The 23,089-nt window shown below is 42.0% G+C and overlaps 10 protein-coding genes across 10 annotated transcripts; 5 read left to right on the top strand and 5 right to left on the bottom strand. All coding sequences in view use genetic code 12, as the record gives it.

The window, feature by feature from the left end:
* Positions 1-973: 973 nt before the first annotated feature.
* Positions 974-3,499, top strand: MPS1 (Protein kinase; the record flags this gene model as incomplete). The annotated part of the gene is made up of 2 exons (XM_001385940.1): positions 974-2,347; positions 2,408-3,499. 2 exons carry the CDS (start codon positions 974-976, stop codon positions 3,497-3,499), a joined length of 2,466 nt encoding a protein of 821 aa, XP_001385977.2.
* Positions 3,500-3,886: 387 nt separating this feature from the next.
* ARP2 (endocytosis and membrane growth and polarity) lies at positions 3,887-5,510 on the bottom strand (the record flags this gene model as incomplete). Its single annotated transcript, XM_001385593.1, has 2 exons — positions 3,887-5,046; positions 5,492-5,510. The coding sequence occupies 2 exons, from the start codon at positions 5,508-5,510 to the stop codon at positions 3,887-3,889; spliced, it is 1,179 nt and encodes a 392-aa protein (XP_001385630.2).
* A 618-nt stretch (positions 5,511-6,128) lies between these two features.
* On the bottom strand, positions 6,129-7,387 carry GCD14 (translational repressor of GCN4; the record flags this gene model as incomplete). The annotated part of the gene is made up of 1 exon (XM_001385592.1): positions 6,129-7,387. One exon carries the CDS (start codon positions 7,385-7,387, stop codon positions 6,299-6,301), a length of 1,089 nt encoding a protein of 362 aa, XP_001385629.2. The 3' UTR covers positions 6,129-6,298.
* Positions 7,388-8,552: 1,165 nt separating this feature from the next.
* Positions 8,553-9,264, top strand: PICST_68190 (predicted protein). Its single transcript, XM_001385939.1, has one exon. It carries the CDS (start codon positions 8,652-8,654, stop codon positions 9,150-9,152), a length of 501 nt encoding a protein of 166 aa, XP_001385976.1. The 5' UTR covers positions 8,553-8,651; the 3' UTR covers positions 9,153-9,264.
* Positions 9,265-9,447: 183 nt separating this feature from the next.
* ACD99 (acetyl-coenzyme-A dehydrogenase) lies at positions 9,448-10,779 on the bottom strand (the record flags this gene model as incomplete). Its single annotated transcript, XM_001385591.1, has 1 exon — positions 9,448-10,779. One exon carries the CDS (start codon positions 10,777-10,779, stop codon positions 9,448-9,450), a length of 1,332 nt encoding a protein of 443 aa, XP_001385628.2.
* A 1,144-nt stretch (positions 10,780-11,923) lies between these two features.
* On the top strand, positions 11,924-13,147 carry PICST_78867 (predicted protein; the record flags this gene model as incomplete). Its single annotated transcript, XM_001385938.1, has 1 exon — positions 11,924-13,147. The coding sequence occupies one exon, from the start codon at positions 11,924-11,926 to the stop codon at positions 13,121-13,123; it is 1,200 nt and encodes a 399-aa protein (XP_001385975.2).
* A 578-nt stretch (positions 13,148-13,725) lies between these two features.
* On the top strand, positions 13,726-14,844 carry PICST_48462 (predicted protein; the record flags this gene model as incomplete). Its single annotated transcript, XM_001385937.1, has 1 exon — positions 13,726-14,844. The coding sequence occupies one exon, from the start codon at positions 13,726-13,728 to the stop codon at positions 14,842-14,844; it is 1,119 nt and encodes a 372-aa protein (XP_001385974.2).
* A 473-nt stretch (positions 14,845-15,317) lies between these two features.
* PICST_84869 (predicted protein) lies at positions 15,318-17,466 on the top strand. Its single transcript, XM_001385936.1, has 5 exons — positions 15,318-16,030; positions 16,058-16,780; positions 16,874-17,100; positions 17,221-17,241; positions 17,299-17,466. The coding sequence occupies exons 1-5, from the start codon at positions 15,781-15,783 to the stop codon at positions 17,389-17,391; spliced, it is 1,314 nt and encodes a 437-aa protein (XP_001385973.2). The 5' UTR covers positions 15,318-15,780; the 3' UTR covers positions 17,392-17,466.
* A 353-nt stretch (positions 17,467-17,819) lies between these two features.
* PICST_62497 (predicted protein) lies at positions 17,820-19,043 on the bottom strand (the record flags this gene model as incomplete). Its single annotated transcript, XM_001385590.1, has 2 exons — positions 17,820-18,739; positions 18,794-19,043. Coding segments are annotated over 2 exons (1,170 nt in total), but the record flags the coding sequence as incomplete, so codon positions are not given.
* A 791-nt stretch (positions 19,044-19,834) lies between these two features.
* Positions 19,835-21,921, bottom strand: PICST_90317 (predicted protein). The gene has a single exon (XM_001385589.1). It carries the CDS (start codon positions 21,557-21,559, stop codon positions 20,006-20,008), a length of 1,554 nt encoding a protein of 517 aa, XP_001385626.2. The 5' UTR covers positions 21,560-21,921; the 3' UTR covers positions 19,835-20,005.
* Positions 21,922-23,089: the final 1,168 nt, after the last annotated feature.

Here is a 23,089-nt window from a genome sequence, read left to right as displayed (position 1 = left end):
TTCATTATAAGGTTCCAATTCTTTCATTTATACTTTAACGTGGTTTAGTCACGTGTTTTACGTGTCACGTGATTTAAAACGTGATCAAGTAACAACAGCTTGAAAAAGCTTCTTTTGAAGAGCCGAAATTGGCTTCACTAGCTCAGTTGGCAGAGCGTCAGTCTCATAGTTTGTATTAATTGTGTCATCTGAAGGTCGACAGTTCGAACCTGCCGTGGAGCAATTTCGTTTTCATTTTTTTTGTTCTCTACATTCTTTATATGCAGGGAAATTGATGGGTAAACAAAACGCGAATCTGTTTAATTACAGAAAGGATAAGCAGTTAAAGAAGAATTGAATTTGGACTTGATTCTTTTTAGAGACAAACTCAAAGCATCTTATAGAGGTGATAATTGACGTCTTTTAGGCGGATATTATCCTTGAATCAAGAGAGAGCCATTTACTCATTGTTTGCATTTGCCGCCCATCAAATTATCACCTATAGCAATTTTGTTTTGTTTTTGTATAATTGAAGAAGAAAAAGACTTACAAAAAAGAGGTGGTATCCAGAAATAGATCTCTACCATCAACATTGTTATTGTCATTACCAGCATAATCATCTCATAATCATCATCGTCACAATCATTATCACCATCGTTGAAAAAGTTGTTAAAGATAGTAGTAGGAAATATTGATAAATATCATTGTTGTATTTCATTAATAGTATACCATAACACTCAAAAGTCAGCATTCCCTCACTATCTTTAATTATTCATATTGTCTAATCATTGATTCCCGATACTTTCATTCATTTCTGATAATATTAACCAATTGATTATAACAACAACAGCAACAACAACAACAACAACAACATCATCATCATCATTCATTACTTCAATCATTGATAATTCAATATCAAACATTGATTCATATCGTTTCATTTATTAATATTGTCTTCCGTATCATCATAACCTTTCATTATTCTTATGCTTAGATGTCGTTCCGAACCAGAGCATCGCCGACAGCGAGAGAATCGCCTTCAGGCCTCATACGATCCAACCAGAGCCATAAACGACAGTTTGCCAACGATGACGACAATACGTTTCTTCCACCAGCATTGAGTTCATACAGTATAGCTTTGTTGAACGATAGAACAAAGAATCTGCCGTCAACTACCACTTCTAACGTGACTGGAATTTATGAGTTGGATTTTCCGGAACTGGCCAAACGAGTCGACCAGCTCAAAAACCGACTTTCTGTACACTTCAAAGAGTCGCTACCTACTTCCTCTTTGCATCTACAGACAGACAACGATATAATACTGAATGGAAATGATATAAAACTGAATAGAGATCAACTGGTAGGATATATTTCTATCAACAGCTCAAAAATCCAGACGAATACCTCTTTCCACGAATCAAACCAGCCTATCTCGTCACACAGTTCGTTCAATAACTACAGCGCTCATACCCATAACACGTCTGTGGATGAAGATCTAATGAACGATGGTTCTTCCTCACCACATACCTCGGCTTCCAGAACACCTGCCACTACTCCGGGAAGCAATACCAGCAATCCCGGAGTCGTCAACTCTGCTTCGAGGCCAGCAGTGCATACTATTAAGAGAATGAGAGGAGCAAGAAGGTTTGGAAGAGTCTTGGGTCCTCCTCAGAGGGCCTCTAGAATCAGTGATATACAAGATAAGATAGATCTCGATACGAATAGTAATAATGCCGGCATTGAACACAGTAACGAGAAAGAAATCGACTTGGATATGGAAATAGAAGTCGGCAGAAGCACACCACCAGTGTTTTCTTTGGGCGAGTTTTCGCCCAAAGTCAAGCGTCATACTCAGCCGACGCATTTATTAAACTCTAATGTTAAGTCAGATCTGAATTTAAACTCCATGTCAAATTCTACGTCAAATACAACTTTAAAGTCCAATGATAGCATCCATATGGACCTTGATTTCTCGTCCAAGGAGAAAGGTGAAGAGTTGCGCCGTCGTATAGAAGAAAGAAAGGCATTGAATGAATTGGAAATGAACTATCAGAGGTTGAGAGGTTCTTCTAATAAGGACCGCAAGATAGAAGAAGTTATCTATGATTTTCCTCAGGATAGAAACAGTAATATTGACATGATTAACGAAAAAGTACCAGACAGGCAAGAAAACATAGCGTCCAAACGCATTCTGGACCTCTTCGAAAACATACAACAAGAAAATATGGACGATATCCCAGCAAGAGGAAAGAAAGCAGCAGCCATTTCGGAAAGAAAGCCCTTGTCAAACGTTGAAGTTAATACGTTCGCTGTCTCCAACAATTTCGAAAATTTCAGGAAACCAAAATTACCCAGAACATCCAGTGAAGTTAAACCACAAGCTATTGAAAAACCTGTGGAGAAAGTCACAGAAGTACCTACAGTACAGCGCCCTTCTTCATCAATAGGACCAGATGAGCAGAAAAAGAAGAAGTCCATCATTATTAATGGCAACCATTACGAGAAGTTAGAGTTACTCGGTAGAGGTGGAACTTCTAAGGTATACAAAGTAAAGGCTATAGCCAACAACAGATTGTACGCAATTAAGAAAGTGACATTTGACCAGTTTGACGAGGCTTGTGTAAAAGGATTCAAAGGCGAAATCGACTTACTTTTGAAGCTCAAGCATGCTGATAGGGTAGTCAAGTTAATAGACCATGCTGTTTGTGAAGGATCGATATACTTGGTAATGGAATGTGGAGATCTTGATCTTGCTCATGTATTGCAGAATAAACTAAGCATGCACAAGGAGTTGGATTTGAATTTTGTGAAGTATCACGCTATTGAAATCTTAAACTGTGTGAAAGCTGTTCATCAATCTGGAATTGTTCATAGTGACTTGAAGCCAGCCAACTTTCTATTCGTAAGAGGAATACTCAAGATCATTGATTTTGGAATTGCAAATGCTGTACCTGATCACACTGCCAACATCTATCGTGAGTCTCAGATTGGAACGCCTAATTACATGGCACCAGAAGCTTGGGTAGAAGTAAGCCAGACATTTCCTGGATTGCCTATTACTGACCAGAACAACTCGAAACAGAGAAATACATGGAAAGTAGGAAAGCCATCAGATGTTTGGTCGTGTGGCTGTATGATCTACCAAATGATTTATGGAAAACCTCCATATGGAGCGTATTCTGGAAATCAACGAGTCATGGCCATCATGAACCCACAAGTCAAGATTCAGTTTGGAACCAAGGGACTCGGAGGAGTAGCTGTACCCACCAGTGCCATTGAGCTTATGCAAAACTGTTTGGCACGAAACCCCAACGAACGTTGGACTATTGAACAATGTTTGAATAGTGACTTCTTGAGCCCCAAAATTGTAAGTGAGAGTTTTGTGAGAGATTTGGTTCACCTGGCAGTGAACTATGGCTACAACAAAAGAATAAATGGAGGAGGTCCCATGACCACCGATGTTTACGATGCATTAGTTGATTCTGTTTTAAAGCAGATTGAAAACTTGAATTATGGATAGTGTATACATAATAGACGACTGGTATTTTAATATTGATAGAATAAATTGTATTTGATAGTAGAATGGTGATAGGCAGTGGAAGAAATGGCATCTAGCAGAAGTAACATTATATATAACATCTCCTATATTAGAGTAGATGATCAAACACCTGCTGTAGAGAACTAAGCATGCTATATAGAGAAGACCATACTCCCAAAACAACAATCTACATCTTTCATAAATCTATTGAATCAGTTAAGTTATGATTGATAAGCAGTACTTTTCTAGAATGAAGCACCATTTATGTAAAAGCGGAACACTAATATTTATCTGAACACTAATGGCTACAAATGTCAAAGGCAGTATTATACAGACAAGAACGGGGGCTGAGATAATCTATACCATTTTTTAACGAGGACCTAATTTCTCTAAGATCCGTGGACCCTGTTCTTCCCACTCTTGCTTGGAGATCCACATGTGGTCCTTATCAGCCATGATGTTGGCCAAAACGGCACCACCAATAAAGACCATATGCCTTCTTCTTGGAGGGTCTTCGATTCTGACCTTGAACTTACTCAATCTAGTTGCGTCTCCCTTTAAAACCTTGGTCAACCACAATTGCTTTAATTCCTTTTCCAATCTAGAAGGTAAGCCTGGGTACATGGAGGAGCCACCAGACAACACAATGGCTTTGAAAAGAGACGATCTAACATCTACATCGGCGCTCTGGATGGTGTTGAACAATGTTTCGCCTACACCAGGCTGTTCTACATCCACCAAATGAGGCTGGAACAAGCATTCTGGAGCTTCAAATCTTTCTGAACCAACCTTGATGACACGACCATCAGGCAATTCGTACGAGTCAACCAATGTGGTTGTTTCCAGTGAAAGTTTTGTATCCAAAGCCAAATCGTAAGAGACATAACACAACTTTTCTTTGATCTGGCGAACAGTCTCAAAGTCTGCAGTTCTGTTGAAGGCATATCCACGACGCAACAACAAATTGATCAAGTTCCTCGTGACATCCCTACCAGCTACATCCAAACGTCTGGTCAAGTGGTTCAACACTACAGATTCATACACGGGAACAATATGCGTCACACCGTCTCCAGAATCAACTACAACACCAGAACTCAAGCCTTGGGCATACAATGCCAAAACGGCCTGAATGGCTACATAGACACCACCAAATTGATACTTCTCAAACATGACATCACACATGGTTTCTCTGTTCTTCAATGGATTCATGGGTGGTTCAGTCAACAAGATCTTCTGACCCTCGGTGGGTATCTTCAATCTCTCGTAAAATGCATAATCCCATAAGTGCTCCATGTCTTCCCAGTTCTTGATGATTCCGTTTTCCATGGGGTAGCTGATCTGTAACAATGATCTGACTTCCGAAGCTTCAGAGCCGCACATTATGTCTTTGATCTCGATATTACTGGGGACGAGTGAGTTTCTCTCCTCTGCTCTCAATATCGGTCTTCCAACAATGGAGGGAAATGTATGGTCAGGGAAGTTTGTTCCTGCTCTTCCGATTTTGACGAAACCAGTACCCTGATCGAGGACTGAAAGGTTAGTATTGAATATTATAAAAAAGGTTGAATAGATGATATAAAATGAATGATGTAAATGAATATCACAATACCTAGTGGACCATTCTAGCTTAGAGCTGGTTACCGGTTCTGACGAGTACACATGATATCATTCTTGAAATGTGTTATCTATTTGACGTCAGAACAATGAATTGAACCGAATCTCGTCAAATTACCACTTCCTATAAAATGATTTCACATTTCGTGTATCTAGTATGATAATCGAATCACAACTTAAAGGGTATCATATCGTCTTATTTCCAGAAACATATCCATTTTCAAGTCTATATCCATAGTACCATTTCCATTTACATATCCATGATATCCATACTATAGTTTGTTTCTCTATCATATCACTACGATCATTCTAACATCTTCATTACCATAGTGCTCTTCTGAGTCTCCTATTCATACATACCTATTGGTACTTGGCTCATTTTTGCTATTTTTTCTCTGATTGAAAGGGCAATATGTGATTGTGATAGAGAGCGTGTTTACGGCCCTACTGGATTCACACGAGGTGTATTCTTTTGATGAATTGACTGAACTTATGAAGTAGCCTTTGCCCTTGCCAGATTTCTAAAGGGAGTTGGAGCGAGTCTGGATGTTGGGCGGCGCACGACAATTTCCAGATAGGCTGTGGCCGGGAAATGGAGCTGGAAGTCGTGGAAGGAGTTACAGGAGACGTATGGGAATGGAAATAAATGGTATGAAATGGCCTTGATCAATTGAATGCAATTGGATATTTTTGGATGTTTTGCGGGTTTTTTGGTGTACAAATGTGTGTTCTGGTATGTGAAATCTCATCGAAGATTCCAAGTATGGGGAAATACTGAGAGCTTAACTATGAAAAGTTAAGTACGACACAGATATATTCCAGTTCTACGAAAGTAGCCATGATAATCACGACGAAAGTTATATTAGTACTATGTGAGTGTAGAAAGTGGATCCGAACAAATAACTAATAGCTTAAAAAAAGGCTAGCGTCTTGGCCTATGTCTCTTATGTATGAGAAACAAATCTGAAGTGCTTTAATATGAGTGTCTACAGTATAACCAGCTGTAACCAATTATCATTACCAAATTCAAAAGATTATCTATAACGGTTTGAAACAACTTCTATAACCAGTTTGTCAAACAAATTTTTAGTCTCGACTTTTCTTGATTTTCTCGACTATTTTCTCTCCTCTCTCTCTTTTATATCTATTATACATTATGCTTTGATCCTAAGAAGGAACAGGAATCTTATATGCGAACGTCAAGTACGACGTATGGCTCTTGACCTCACCCTCGACCTTGGTGACGTTTCTCCACTCAAACCCATCATCTCCTTCTCTGACACGGATCCCCTTTCCAAATGGATTGAAGCCTTTGCCCAAGTTCTGAAACTTCTTGTCAGAGTCGCTCCCATTGTCACCGCTATCCACTTGATCATGATCTCTCTTCTCGCCCGATTTGACTTTGGCGTGTCTTCTGTTTTCTATGCCTTGGTTTTTTCTTGACTGGATATCCTTCAATCTCTTAACTACATCTTTGATGTCTTTGACCATATCCTTTCTGGCTTCCCATCTTCTTCCAGCCACTTCCACCATCTCGATTTCGGTCCAGCCCTCATCTTGCAAGGCCTTGACTGTTTTGTCAACCTGCTCTATACATGGAGAGAAACAGCAGATGCCTACACGAGATGTCTGTGAAATTACTGAGTTGAGATGAGGAATGGCAGTCCATGGCGAGGGCAAGTCGAGGAAAATCACATCGCCGTTGATACCTCCATCGTGCTGGAAATTCTCAGGAATATTGTCTAACTCAAATCCGTCATTACACACATCTCTATGGGTTATCAAGGTGTTCCCAGTCATATTGTGCTCTTCCAATTCTCGTTTAGCTTCGTTGTAACGAGGCTCGTGGAACTCATAAGTGAAAAGTCGCCCTTCAGCAGCTACAGTCCTGGCAAATGAATGGGTGAACGAAGCTGAACCGGTCCCAGCCTCAATGACTCTTGTTCCAGCTACAACGTTCAATCTTTGCATAATATATGACGAATCCAGAGTGTACACGATTTGGGTTCTGTGTGGCAAAGAAAGAGTCCACATTTCCGGAGTGGGATGTAACAAGTGAATAAAACCATATCCACGGGCTCCTGCCATCTGTTGTCCGTATTTCATGCCTATCATGTCGTTGTGTTCGTAATGACCATATCTAGTGTTCAACTGCTGATCTCTGGTGATAACTATAGGTTTGATGGTGCCTCGGCTGATAAAGGCAAACACCAAGTCGCCTTCCTCGATGGTATCCTTGTACTGATAGAAGGACATTGGAGAAGTATGAGATAAAGAAAAGGTGTGTGACTGCTATCGGGAGAGGACTTGAAATGGTGTAGCACTGAAGTATGGAGAATTTCCGAAATTTTCAACTCATCGGCCTGCATATGTACCCAAAGAGATGGCAGTTGGCAGAAGGAGATTGAAAGATGATAAGTACATTCCTTGTTCAACGGATATGGGAACAAGAGGCTACATCACACAAAGAAGAATACTCTCCCAGTTGGAGAGGCTTTCGTGCTAAAGAGTTGGATAAATAAGTGTTAATGAAAGAGCTTGGTGGCAGATTAACTGTATTTAGCTTATTACTGTACATGTTTGCTTAAGTATTAGAATAGAAGGAATTTAGAAAGCAAACACTCCAAGTAGTAACACTACATTGAATATCCTTTTAATTACATAATTACATCTAGCAGTTGGTGAATATACAAATTTTATCTACTATCTATCTTGTACAACTGCGACTTTTTGCTTTTCGCAACCATTTCGCAACCAATTTGCGATACAGATTTAATCTAATCAAAGCTTGAAGGAAGAACGCCATAAGTAATGAAGTAGGAAGGCAATGCACATGAACGAGGTGGCGGAGAAATAAACGAAGACTATCAATTGTCCTTTGCGATACTATAATTCCTTATGTATTCTTTGAAATGATTATGAAGCTTTTTGACTCCGCATTAATTGAGTTAATTGGACCCTATCCATATAGTATCTTATTCCTATGCGTTTCTCTTATTCAAAATTCTTTCTGATTACTATTTGACATTATACTTACTTCCAGACTCTTTCTTTATGATTTTGTTACTCTGGAATCCATATCCATCCTAATTCTTCTCGCCTATGATCTCATATATATCCTCGCACATAAATTCTATCTTATCAATTTTTGTAGGAAGCAAATACTACTTACTTCAAAACTAACTTGCGAATCTCCCATAACGTAATCAGGACAACATTCTCCAATAGTATAGCAACATATCTATTTTAACTTTTATCTTCCTTCCAGCCATTCACCAGCTTTTCGAGTTTATACCAACAGTGTAGGGCTCTTACGTGCATACACCAAAATCGAAAATTTTCCAATATTAACAATATCTAGATACATTGAACAACTGCTTTATTTGTGAAAGTGTCCATTACCTCAGCATTGCTATACCTTCGGCTATTGCTGTTCCTTTTCTGTTAGCTGTTCTCCAATTACCTGAACCTCTGGACTTTAGTTTCGGAATTTCGCTTGCTAGACGTGACTATTTCTAAAATGGAGAAAGACGCTTTGGCTCCCAACGTCGAAGACTTGTATTTGGAGTCGTATGCCTTCACCACCGCCGCCGCCATTGTAGGCTCGGTAGACCGAAAGATATTTGTGTTGTTGAGAGATGGCAGAAACCTCTTCGGCATTTTGCGGACTTTTGACCAATTTGCCAACTTGGTCTTGCAAGACACTGTAGAGAGAATATACTTGGATAACGACAAAAAACAGCCCGAGCCACAAGAAGACGGCTCCATAGAGCAGAAGCGCTTTGGTCAAGCCTACAGAGGCATTTTCATGGTCAGAGGCGAAAACGTAGTCATGATGGGAGAACTTGATATCGATAGAGAAGATGACCATTTGGCAGAATTGCAGCAGATTCCATTTGAAGAAGCCGAAAAGGAGTTGGAAAAGTCCCACGCTGAAACAATCCGTAACGAGAAAACCAGATCTAAGCAGTTTTTGGCTAAGGGGCTCATCAACGACTTTGTCAAGTCGGACTTGTACTGAGACTGTTCACTTCTAGCATGTATGACTTACGTTTATTCATTGATTGTATAGTATTTTTAATAAAAGCATTGCTTTGGTTGAATGTGGAATTCATAGAAAGTTGCATGAGATTAAACCACAACGTCGTAATACTATCATAGTACTGGCTAAATATCTACTCTAGTACAATAGGCCTACATTGTGGTATAGAGTACAGAAACCACGTAGAATTACATGCCATTATCAACATTCAATACATATCATCAATTTACTGACTAGAAGGTAACCTATATACCTTTTAATATAGCAAATGTACCTACAATTTTTCCAATCTGGCTCTGCTTGCCTCATAGGTAGCAAAGAAGGCATCAGCCTCGTTGAATTTCTTTGCTTCGTTTCTACCTAACTGGTTCAAATGAGCTTCATCTGGACCGTCGGCAATTCTCAATATTCTGGTCATGGCATAAATTCTGGCAAGCTCAGTGTCTTGAGATAACCCTTCGGCACCAAACATTTGCATGCCCCAATCTATGATCTTGCACACTGTCCTTGGAGTCTCGATCTTTGCCATGGCAATTTCCTTCTGGGCACCCTTGGCATTGGTGATGTCAATCTTGTGGGCCGCGTTCAACACCAACAAACGACACTTCTGAATGTCGATCTTATGTTGAGCAAAAGCTGTGATAAAGGACTCTCTATTGGCCAAGGGCTTGCCAAAGATGATTCTGTTGTTGGCTCTGTGTGCTGTCTTGAGCAAAGCAAACTCGCCAGAACCAATCAGTCTCATACAGTGATGGATTCTGCCTGGTCCCAAACGGGACTGGATGAGCTCAAAACCACGGCCAACACCAGCAAGAATGGTGTTCTTCATTTCTTCAGCTGAAACCTCGTAGTTGGTGAACTCGATTTCACAATGGCCATGGGGCGCATCGTCGTACCCAATCACATGCAAAGGTCTGACCACCCTGGCTTTTCCAGAAGCAATAGCGACTTTGGGATCTAAAATCAAGACAGAATGGTTGAAGTATGGCTTGCTGGAGTCGTCGGTGGTTTTACACATGACAAGCCAGACTGAACATCTGGGATCTCCAGCTCCAGAAGCAAACCACTTGACACCGTTAAGAACGTAGTTGCCTTGGGCGTTCTTAATGGCACTAGTCGAAATGTTCAAGGCATTCGATGAAGAAACACCCTTCTCTGTCATCAAGAAAGCTGATCTGATTTCTCCGTTCAACAATGGCTTGAGCCACTTCTCCTTTTGGTATGGAGTTCCGTATTTGGCAAAAAGTTCCATGTTTCCGGTATCTGGAGCTGCAGTGTTGGTAGCCTCTGGAGCAACAAAGGATTTGCCCAAGTACTCAGCCATCAACCCGTACTCCAAGTTAGTGAACTGGGGTCCTTCCTTGTAGTGCTTAGACAAGAACATGTTCCAGAGCCCGAGTTCCTTTGCTTTCTTCTTCAACTTTTCCGTGATTTCGGGAGTATATTTCCATCTAACTGCGGGATCGGTCTTGATCTGCTTGAAGTAGATATCGTCAGCTGGCAAACAGTAGTCTTCCACGAAACGTTTGGTCTTCTCAATGGCCTCAAGACCTCTGGGAGAGATCTTGTCCAAGAAAATGGCAGGGATATCGTCTTTGGCGGACATAATGACTGATGAGATGACAATTGATGCGTAAAAAGTACGTCAATTAATCTGTTGAATATTTCTAGTGAAAAGTCCAACCAGTGTAAAATTCGGAACTGAGAGTTTCAAACGCGAAAACTTTCACTGATAAGCTATGGGATTCTAGTTGCTAGTAGCAGCAGTTCTAAAAGAATTCAATCTGTGAATAACAGCAATGAAAACAGTACTCTGTATGATACTGACAAGACAAGAAGAAGTTTGAGTCCTGAATATCGACCATTATAGTTGACCCAGTCTTTTTCCGGGGATATACAAGTTTATATATTTTTCAACCTTGAAAATCTGGGGAAAATGCAACTGCGAAGATGAGGAGAACACCCGTGCCGCAATAATTGGGCTATCCCGCGAAGTTACCGAGTACCGAGACTAAGGTTTGAATTTCCGGATAATAAAGAAGTGAGTTACGGCCGAGACACCAGAATTTCCCCAGAATGGAAGGGTTGCAACTCTAGCTGATATAGTGGGAAGTGTCAATTGTTTAGACAAATTACACTGGTGCCAAAAATCATTCGATAGTATTAAAAGCGGAGTCTCAGTATACGAGAAAGGAGTTTATCCGATCTGATCACATGTTTGAACTGGTGAAATTTTTGGATAGGATCAAGAACAGAAATTGTAACGGGCTACAGGAGTATGAAATCTCCCGGCTTTATACTTCTGATAACAGGCCATTCAAAAGCAAGGAAGTACTTCAAGAGAACCATGTGAATAATGCAGGATACCTTTCGTTGGGTTGAACTGGCCCCATATAGCAGAATTAGGTGGATGAATTTCTGATTCACTATGAAACTGGACGAATGGCAATACTTGGTTCCCAAGAAAAGACCATCCTTCCATTTCATTTATATTTTGTCTTGTCTTTTCCACTTGAATCAATAATAGATTGTATCAAAGGAAAATCACTATTAGGCTCTAGCTACTGTATATAGACTTTTCTATCATGATTGTCACCTGAGTTATTGCACATGACTTCTCACCAATTTGCCATCCTTCTTAGAAGTGGATCTACAGCCAAAACTGAGAACAAACTGTACTCTTCTTTTGCAATCCACATTATTTACTTTAAGTAGTGGTTTTTTTCTCCTTTTCTTTCTGAACTTTTACAATGGACCTCGATTCAGATGTGCCCCACATTCCAGACTACCGGTTGTCGGAAAAAGAGTTTCTTCTTTCCCAGACTGTTGATGCTGGCGTGAGAGCTTCCATTTTCCACGATTTAACAGAGGCCATAACCAAAGATGATTTGGCACCATACTATCTCCATTTACATACTGAGTATGAAGATTTCCCGTATGATGAAAAGGTTTACCAAGAATTGGCAGCAAAAAACGAAGCCATTGCTGGCGACTTGAAGCTGAAGCTCAAGGAAGTTGAAGGTGAAGACGAAACAGAGTTGGACATCTTGGCTACGACGATCCAATTGGCTGAACACTACACGCGTATTGTAGATAGAACGAACGCATCTGAGACGTTGAAGAAGGCATTGGACTTGTCGCAAGGTACTGGCTCGAAGATCGATCTTCTCTTGACTTTGACGCGACTCGAATTTTTCTTCAATGACTATGTGTTAGTCTCAAAGTATTTGGACCAGATCAAGACGTTGATCGATAAGGGAGGAGACTGGGAACGTCGTAACAGATTCAAGACGTACCAGGGTATCTACTTATTGGCGACACGTAACTTTGCCGAAGCTGCCAAGTTGTTGATCGACTCGTTGGCAACCTTTACTTCTACCGAGCTCTGTAGTTACGAGCAAGTAGCACAATATGCGATTACGGCTGGTGTTTTGTCGTTGGACAGAGTAGACTTGAAGGAAAAGATCATCGATTCGCCCGAGATTCTTCTGATCTACTCGTCGGCTCCAGAGACGGAACCATTGCTCAACTTGACCAACTCCTTGTACACATGTCAGTACAACTACTTTTTCCAGTACCTCTTGGAATCGTACGACAAGCTCCTTGTACCCAACAAGTATTTGCACAAGCACGCCAGCTACTTCTTGCGTGAAATGCGGTGTAAAGCATACGGCCAGTTATTGGAGAGCTACAAGTCTTTGTCGCTTAAGTCTATGGCCCAAAACTTCAACATCTCGGAAGACTTCTTGGACCAAGACTTGTGCAAGTTCATTCCCAACAAGAAATTGAATTGTACTATTGACAAGGTGAACGGCATTATTGAGACAAATAGACCGGACAATAAGAACAACCAGTACCATTTGTTGATCAAGCAGGGTGATGGCTTGTTGACGAAATTGCAGAAGTACGGTACAGCTGTGAAGTTGAGTGGGGCCGAGAGAGTAGCCTAGATGTAATATATGTTGATAAATGGTAGACAATAGTTCATATTAGTAGGAAAGTAGTTAGTGAAGTTACTAAGACTGGGAATAAGTTCTTCCAAAAAGAAGCTAAGCCATTGAGTACAAGGGAAACTGACAAGAAATACAATAAAATTACTCTAGCATATACTGGATGTACAAAGGTTGTTCTTAAGATTCGTGCGCTATACGATTGCGATAGAAACGCTACTTCAACAGATATTCTCCTACACAGATATTCTACTTAGACAAATACATAGACATTCATACGAATACTTCAATTAATTTAAAAACAAAATAAAAAAAAATTCAGAATACACTTTAGAAACATTTAACATACAAACAACAAGCACTAGTAACCTTAACCATACTCTACTTTAAGATTCTACATTACTCTATATTTCTCTACTGATAAATGGAAATAGTCTGCTGGAGATTTGGAGAGAATTTCGCAACTATTCTCGACTATATGCAAGACCAGAACCAAACATCTCAATATTTCAGTTTTCCTTTCTTCACGTATAAATTTGTATCGTAATCATACTTTACACTTATATTAACATCTTCTTTCCATTCTTTAAACAACTATCTCTATGTCAGCACGGCCCCAGATCCATTCCACTATCCTTTTCATTGGTCAGGTGCCCTACGACTGGGACGAGGCTACCATGAACTCTGTAGTATGTGGCTGTGGAAAAGTAGTAGATGTGCGTTTGGGCTTTGAGTATCCTGGCCGTAACAAGGGCTACTGTTTTGTCGAGATGCAAAATACGGCCGAAGCCGCACGAGCATATAGTCTTCTTGGCCAGGTGCGGATCATGCATCCTTCCAACCGTGGCCAGGTGAAGAACTTGAGAATTGAATCTTCCAAAGAGGGCTTCAGCAAGTCTACAGTCCGGTCGGAATCCAAGCCGGTAATGGCTCTAGACAGACAGCACTTGCCCCCATATGTCCAGATACCTCCCGAAATGGCGGCCAATGGTCCACCAGTAGCGCCCAACAACGTGATACAAACCACGAACATGAACCAAGTGAGCCAAAGTCAAAGTCAAAGTATGAACATGAACCAGAATCAAAACCAGAACTACGCACCAGCCTCCGTCAATTCTGCTCCTGGCGAAACATCTATGCCGCACAAATATACCCAGGCTTCGAAGATCTTGCCTCAGCCAGCACAGCTTCCCTTTGGAGTGCCAGACAAAATCAACGACACACTCAGTAAAATTCCCCCAGCACAACTTGTAGAACTTATAGCTTCTCTTAAGAACATGTTGAGCGGTCCAGATGCCCTGAGAGCATACGAGGTGTTTCTGTTGTCCCCGTATTTGGCCACTGCTGCTGCTCAAGCTCTTTTGCTAATGGGATTTATAGACGAAGAAGTGATTAGCGATTCCATGAAATCTGCTTCAGGAACTCCAGCACCACAACAGCCACCTCTTCCACCTCCTCCGCCACCTCAACAACAGTACAATCCACAGCAGCTGTACCAGAACACTGGCTATAATAACTCATATCCTTCACATTCTTCTACACCGCAACCCCCTGCTCATTGGCGTGGATTGCCTCAGAAAGCTATAAGTAAGTTGATGGCGATGCCGCAAGACCAAGCTGACTTGATAGCCCAGGTGTTAACTCTTCCCCCGGACCAGATCGGCTCGTTGCCTCCAGATAAGCAGGCGATGGTGACGAGCTTGAGATCACAGTACTTGTAATACAAAATGTCTTGAGACATATTGAAGAAAAGATATGAAAAAATTGAAAGATAGTACGAAAGATAGAGGAATAACAAGAGGTGATAGATTGCACAAAGATACAGTTGATCTCTTATAGAGCTACTAGTCGACAATTACTACTGGACTATTGAAATGAATCTCTTCATTACTACAAAACTTGTTTCGGATTCTATTGGATTGTTATACAGAGAATGAGGAGACGAGATTTTCTACAGCTCTCTATTTTTCATTTTCCTACAAGGAGATGAACCACCGTCAGTTCTCTTCTATCGTCACATGTCTAGGTACTATCATACATATATATAGAGTAGAATTCTAGTTCTCATATCAGATGTGCCATAGTTAACAATTTCAGGCGTGTCAACATGCAGGATATAGACTTGAATCTTAGGAATACTAAGAGCCAGGTCGCTTGAATTTTATATTACATACATATTCTTTCTTTCTGATAAGCTGAATATACAATTTAGGCTGGATATATACTGCTTAGAGCAAAGGTTGCGAAGAAACCGCATAAGGTCGATAAAAGAAATTCGGTCGTATCTGAACATATCAGCATCTCAGTCTTAATCTATAAGCTTACAAACACAGAGTATAGTTACAATTAAGAAGCACGACTTGATTGTTCACATTGATGGCCACTTTAGAGTCGTCACTACCATAGATCACGCTGAAGAAGTTCATCGTGTGATTTCTACAACAATACGAAATTTACAACTATTTCAATAGTGTCAAGCACTGCGTTAACCTGAAAATCCGCAATTCACCTTGTCTTCAACCTTGTATCCATATATTGAAGTGAAAGCTTCAATAATTCAATTAGACCCGCCAAAGTACAGATAAACACTATAACAATATAAATCGGTCTACCCTTTATTTCCTATTCTGATAATCTCACTCAAACATCACTTTCATATGGATCCTGCTTTTCTTGAAACGACTGTCATGAACTTGGACGTAGACTCAGCCTCCAATGTAGACATGCAATGGCTCCGCAACATGTTGGACAGAGCCCTAACAGCTAGCGGGTTGCTTCCACAGAGAAAGCTGGCATCTGAAGAGGCTATAGACAGTTTGATAAGTGTAGATTTGGAGACATTGGACGAAAAGGACTGTCCCATCTGCTATGATGCGTATTCTGATCCACACAAAAATGAGTCAGACAGTGAAAACAGCATTGACCATAGCAGAGGAGGCAAAACTCGCCGCTCCGGTAAGTTGTGCAAGGACAAAGAATCCATTGCCCAGATCGTGGAGCAAGACCTAGAGCTTTGTGATTTGCTTGGAAATCAGGACATAAAGCAGGAAACAATTCAGAAGAAACAGCAGTTCACCGATCCATCGTTATTCATGCCTGTAGATGAAACTTCGCTGAATTATATCCGTTTTCCTACAAGAAACCTTGTAACTTTTGAGGAGGCTAATGCAGACGATTACTTTCCTGGCTATGTAGACGAAGCCAAGGCAGATGGAGAAAAGAAACGAAGACTTGACGAAGCTAAGGCAGAGGGCCATGTACCTGTCAAAATGCCAAGCTGCGATCACGTTTTTGGCAAGCCGTGCATTGTGGAATGGTTGAAATCGAATGTGAGTTGTCCCTTATGTCGTAAAGAAGTCAAATCAGCACAGGAGGAAAACTCCATTTCTGCGAGAAGAGTCGCTGAGGTTGCAGATAATATTCTGTCTAACTTTAACGATCGCCAAGGTGCTATTAGCCAGATTGTGGACCATAGCACTGATGTGTTCAACCCATACAGAAGACCGTTCAGTTCCGCAATTACACCACTTACAGACTCGTACATGCCACAGAACTGGGCTGTTGCATACGGAGATTCCTCTCCAAGAGGCTATTCACCTACTAGAACTAGGGACCCTTCCTTGATCCTACCTAGACGCTTTCCTTTTCCAGAAGCTGGTGCTCATGTTTTGCCTTTCAGGCAATTTTCACGGCTTAACCAAGCGCCGTTCACACCGGCAAATCAAGGTCAACAAGGACAGGGTCAACAAGCTCAAGGACGAGCTCCATCTACGGTAGTAAGACCAGAAACAAATACAACTACAACCACAACTAATGTAAACAATAATGGTAATGATGGAAATAATGGTAATAATGGTAACGGCGATCCTATAGTTACTTCTAATGGCACTCCTTTGAATGGTACTACTACCACTACAATAAATGCTGATGGTTCTACCACAACAACAACTACCTACCGTTCTACCTTTAATCCCTATGTTCAGTTTGGACCAAATATCACAATTCAAGACAATGACCCAACAGGTGCACAAGTCAGAATCCGTATGGTTCCCGTCAATCCCCTCACTCACCGTGCTGTAGTACCTACCAGAAACGAGAGTCTTTCACCCAATGACAATGTTCCTGGTGCGTTGACGCCGTTGTGGCTGCTGAGAAGTTCCAGCCCCGAAGTGCAGGGAGGAACTGGAGGTCCAGAACGAGCCCGTAGAACTGGAGGTCAGTCAGGACGTATTCATCCATACACGAGACCCAATAACGAGCAATCATAGTAAATAGATAAAGTATATCAAATAGATGTTAGTGAAGTTTCAACTGTAGTATCATCAATTGAATATGGTGTTCCGAATAAAAATGAGAAAACCGTAGTGTAATAATGAAACATATAAGATGATAACGAAGAATGAGGATCAAGGATACCCTATGATAAATTTAGAAGGGCAAGAAATGATAAAGAAGAATAACACTGTCGATAGAGCTTATGATGGAGCATACATTCGGGCCCTATCAATATTGATAGTCTACCCCAAATCGCCAATAAATATTATACATTTTAACGTAACTAGATCCTATAATTTCATGATCAGAATCCCTTCTGGAACTCATTGAATGCCTTTTCGTTAATCTCCACAGCTGGTGCTGCTTCTGGTGCAGCTGCCATAGAAGGTGGAGGAAGCTCTTGTGCCGGTAAGGGTTTACGATCTATGACACTCAAGTAGTTCAGAGGAACGTACCCTACTTTACCCAGTCTGGATCTGACCTTCCACCACTTGCTTTCGTTTCCTAAAGGATCAAGCTTGGAAAGAATGGCCACCAACTCGTTGGGCTTCAACTCGATTTCCATGTTGGGGTTCTCTGGATTGAACTCATACAATGTCTTAGCAAATTGCAAGTTATTGGGATCAAACGGAGCACCACCAGGTCCCATGAGTTGTTGTTGTTCACGTTGTCTACGCTGGTTCTGCTCATTGAGCTTCTGAATGGCCTTACTCAACAAGTAAGGGAATCCTATGGAGGCTGCCAAAAAGAGCAATAATGGTTTAAGAGAGATTCTGGATTTACTGGAGCCAGCCAATTGGCCTTGTTGCCTCTTGATATTGTCTTCAAGCTTCTTCTGTTGTTTCTCGAACTTGGAGAACTCTTTCAAGTTCATGCCGTAGTTGTACGTCTGGCCCGTGACTTTGTAGAAGATCTTCTTGATAAAAGCAATCAAAGCATAGATACCCAAAAGAGATCCCAAAGCATTTTTCAAGTTTCCAAACTGCTCCGCCAACGAAACCATTGTGAAAAATGAAGAATGCGTTGCCATATAAGTAGCCTCCAACATCTGAGCAAAACCTCCCACAGCTCCTATAATCGACTCAATAAGCTGGAAGGTGGCCTGGGTACCTTCACCCAAAGCTCCTCCCATCATTCCTGGCTGGCCATACATGCCTGAGCCATAACCTCCCATTCCGTACATGCCTGAACCGTACCCTCCCATGCCATACATTCCAGAGCCATAACCACCACCATACATAGAAGAACCGAGACCGCCATACATCGACAGCCCATACATTCCAGAGCCCATCCCGGACCCATACATCAGCAGCCCATACGATCCCATCCCATACCGGTTGGCTCCATAGCCAGTCGAACCATATGCGGAGTTGGTAGCGCCGACACCACCCATACCGTTGGTCATACCAGCACCGCCGTAGGGTGAAGCTGAGGCCATGGAACCGAAGTCGGCTGTGAGCAGCTGGGGTCTTTCCGGAATGGCGCCCGGTCCAGCTGATGTGTTTATTGATGAGGATGTAGATGCTGATGGGTTTATGGGAGTAGAAGTTTGCGAGGGTATAGCTCCGGAAGCGGAGCCGGACACGGCAGCAGCTGAGGTTCCAGAGCTGACTTCCCACGGCTTTGTTCTAGGAGCAGAAGACATGCTGCTTATTTGCTAACTTATGTGTATTTGAGATGTGAATGAAGAAAAAGAAGAGTGGAGGTAATGGAAAAAAGTATGGAGATTCAATAACAAATTGTCAAATTGATGAGTCGCGGGTCACGTGAATAAAACGAATGAGTACGAAAGGAATATAAATGAACGGATAAATATGCTTCTCTGGATTTGTTTATACAGTATGCTGAAATTGAGCCGAGTTGGAAGGCGGCGCTGTTGAGCTTGTCAGGCCAGTCTGATGGTTCAGTGGATATAAATGAGTGAAGGCGGTCAGAAACTTGTGAATCGAGTCGACCTCAGGCTTGTGACTTTGTCCTCGGCTAAAGCGCGGGTGGGGAATCAGTATGGGGAAATAAGGACGGGGCTGCACAGAAAAAAGAGAATTAGCGAGGAAGCATTGGAAAATAGCGAGGGAGTGCATTAAGACCTAGAGAGAGAATACTGAGCGGTGGCGGATGTTTGTCTGGTCGAGACTAGCGAGAAAATTTGTAAGAATTAGCGACATGAATTTGAAAATAGCGAGAGTTTAGTGGGAAATTAATGAGTTATAAAGAGAGAGAGCATGTGGGTAAATTTGGAATACTGGACGGACTAGTCGTGATTACAGTTAGATACAAGTGTCCACCATGATATACTTATACCTTATTGTTCAATATAGGAAAAGCTGTCCAGATATATAAATTCATCTACGGCTGTAACATTAATCCGGCCCTTATCGCTGGATATGGCTGCGAAAAGTGCGTTTAGTTTCAGAATTCATTTACACAATCAATATACCAACATTTCATGAATATATATTCTCTTTTCGTATAGAACTCTGTCATATAGAACTCTTTCATATAGAACTTAGTCATATAGAGTTCCCAGTCATCTGAAGTAAACTTTCTTCATAAACTACTTTTCGTCTCCTTCATCTCATAATAAATAAGATCTACTAGCTGTATACATCAAGGCAAAGGCTCAGATGAGCTGCTCAACTTGTTCAAGTGTAAGTAAACATCAGTACCGTAGCCTTCCATGGAGATCAACTTCAAGTCGCCGCCAAAGTACTGAGCATACAATCTCGAAATGGGCAAACCGTAGCCGAACCCAGCCATAGGAGCCTTGAACGAAGTCTGGTTGTACTCGGCATCAAGCGTTGGTGTTTCACTCACAGTCGTATACAAGTATGTCCAGATGAGCGGCACTTCGCTACGGGCAATTCCACCACCTTCGTCACTGATTTTGACTGCGATATCTTCGTCGCCTTCCAGAATGATCACCTTGATGGATGGGAAGGTCAAGTCGTTGATGTCGATGTCTTCTTCCTTGAGTTTTGGGTTTGCGGCCAACATCTCTGCCTTAAGACGGGGCATGTGGAACTCGATAGTAGCTCTAAGCGAATTCTTCAAGGTCTCAAATAACATGTGGATCAAGTGTCCAGGTACATACATGAAGTTGATATCGTTCTGTGGAGCTATGAGCTGGATTTCGGGTGCCTCAAACAAACCGTAGTACTCTTCACAGATGTACTTGGCTGTTTCGATGGCATCTTCTGCAATTTCACCAACATTACAGTCAATGCAAATGACACCTACGTAGTTGGACTTGTTCTTATTACCTCCGGTGTTGGAACCATTGAGGAATGAGCTTATTCTCTGCTTTGTGGGTGAGGCCTGGGCCATGTTGAGCGCAATGTGTTGGCCCATAAGCATCCGGATACCAATACGTGACATGTAGAAGCGGTCCAAGAAGGTCTGGATCTGAGAGTTTACAAACACCGTCTTATGCTCAGCCTTCCACTCCTGGACACCTTGGGCCATGGTAGCTACAGTGGCGTCGTGACGCTTCTTGATTTTGGTGAGAGCATCACATACTAGTCTGTTGTAGTCATATACCTCTTTTGGCCACACGATGTTAGAGGGACAAGAAGAGTAGTAAGTTTTACCAAAGGTAGGCGACTCGGATCTGAGTCTCAGAGACAGATTCGGGCTTTGTCCTGGATTGCTAACATTATTGTGATGGTGATGATGGCGGATTACGATACCATCGTCTGAGAAAATGTTATTGATGGCAGGGTTTGTGTCGAGGTTGGTGGCGACAATAGGTTCTGTTTTGGCGATGTTTTCTGTGGTGTCAGCCTCATTAATGTTCTGTGCACCGTTTGGTCCAGAGTTTACGCTCTCCCCATTGGGATACAAGAGTTTGTACAATGCTGGACTGATGGTCGGCTTCGGCAATTCTGTGAGTTCCTGGAACGACTGCGCGTACCAGTTCTTCACTTTAATGGTTGAGGGCATCTTGTTCAAGTCCAGCGGGGCATTTTCCAAGTCCTTGACCTTAAGAGCTAATCTAATAGGAAGCTCTTCTACAATGAATTGCGAGGCTAGGAAGATGGAGCCTGGGCTGGGATTGGGTCCAAATTGCACCATCTGCCTAAGCGAAATAGATGTTTGTTTGTAGGCAGCATACTGGAGAATCTTGTCTCTGAGGACTGACGTCAACAGCCAGCCTGTACCCATTGTGAAGCTATTACAAGAAGATCAGTGTGATATAGAAAGAAGGTGAAAGAACTCGTTTTGAAACCAAGTTATTATCAATTTTACAAGATTTCAACCGAAGCTATAAGAATGATAATCACAAGTAGTAAGGATCGTATGAGTTGTCAAGCGTCAATGAAGTCGAATAGAGTGGCTTCAGCAATTCGATGAAATTGTCAATACTTCAATAGCAATTGTATATTGCAAATGTTGAAATTGCAAAACCTGTCTGTTGATATATTTGGATCTCAACTATGTGGCTATTCTGTTCCTATTCTGAATTCTTCTATGCTTTCGCTAAAGTGGATTCAGCCGTAGATTGTAGAGGCAACAGAAGGGATTTGTATTATGATATTCCGATTTGAGTATTGCTACGGTTGCGAAGTTCCTATTTGGCTGTTTCGGCTCTCTCTTTTATTCTAGTTACCAAACCTATAGAAGAGTTCCCAAACTCTTCACCCCCAGATTTCAAGATGAAGTGGAAGTTGGGGGCGGTCGGCAGACTAGGGCTTGTGCACGTGCAAAATCAGTGGAGGTCGTTAGAAGCTCGCAGTCTGTAATGGGCAGCCTCGGCCTTAGGGAATGTCTACTGTGAGAATTAGGAATCTGGTAGAACGACATTTACTTGCACTTTCACTATGGACAGCTTGCCAGTCTCTTGCCAGGGCGAGAGATCTCTGCAATTGGCAGCCAAACCACACAAGCCCTTCAGTATCGGCCAGCCAATGACATCCACCGGGTTACGCCAGAAGTTCGTCACCGGGGCATAGTCATCTCTCTTATGGTAGCGCCACAATACATAAGATTTTATTCGTTGACTGATTTAGCAGCCGGGGACAGGGAGCAAGACCGAGAGTTGCGGTGACTTTCATGTATTTCAGACGAGTCCAAGGGACTCTGTTCAGATTACGGGCCATTCTTGCACAGCCTTTGCGTGTTGGAGATGACCTCAACGAGCACAATCTCAGATACCCCAGATTTCATGATTATGCGACTATGGGGCAATGAAAAGTTTCGACCAAATCACAAGCCTATAACTCATCCACTCTTCTGTATTTAGGCTATGAGACTCTGCCGTGTAGGAGGTGTGTATGGTGACAACGGCTGGCAGCGTTGTGTTTTCGTCTTTCCGGTGACATCATCAGCTCAGATTTCCACGCTAATTGTTCGATTCAGCACTTCTGTAGATTGCGGAACCTTCCTGAGACCATGAGCTCACCACTTTTGCATGGAAATACGGGCAATGGTTTTTTACTGAGTAATTGTGGTGATTCTCCGACTGCCCGAACCCATGATGGTAGCACCGGTATTCATCCGTGGATCTTGTTCGTACTCCTTTGCCGTAGATCATGTGCCCGTCCGTGGCTCTGCCAGTATGGCTCTATCCAATGGTGTTGCACGATTCTATCAGACAAATGTCTCCTGATGCCGGCTCCGAGATCCGACCGCACTGTTTTCCAGTGCTCGGGCTGGCGGACTTGCTGTACACCGGAACTGCTCACTTTCTCGGAC

Source organism: Scheffersomyces stipitis, chromosome 6, assembly GCF_000209165.1.
Source record: "Scheffersomyces stipitis CBS 6054 chromosome 6, complete sequence".
Classification (NCBI taxonomy): domain Eukaryota; kingdom Fungi; phylum Ascomycota; class Pichiomycetes; order Serinales; family Debaryomycetaceae; genus Scheffersomyces; species Scheffersomyces stipitis.
The sequence above is the reverse complement of the archived record's forward strand: the minus strand, read 5'-3'. Positions and strand labels throughout refer to the sequence as shown.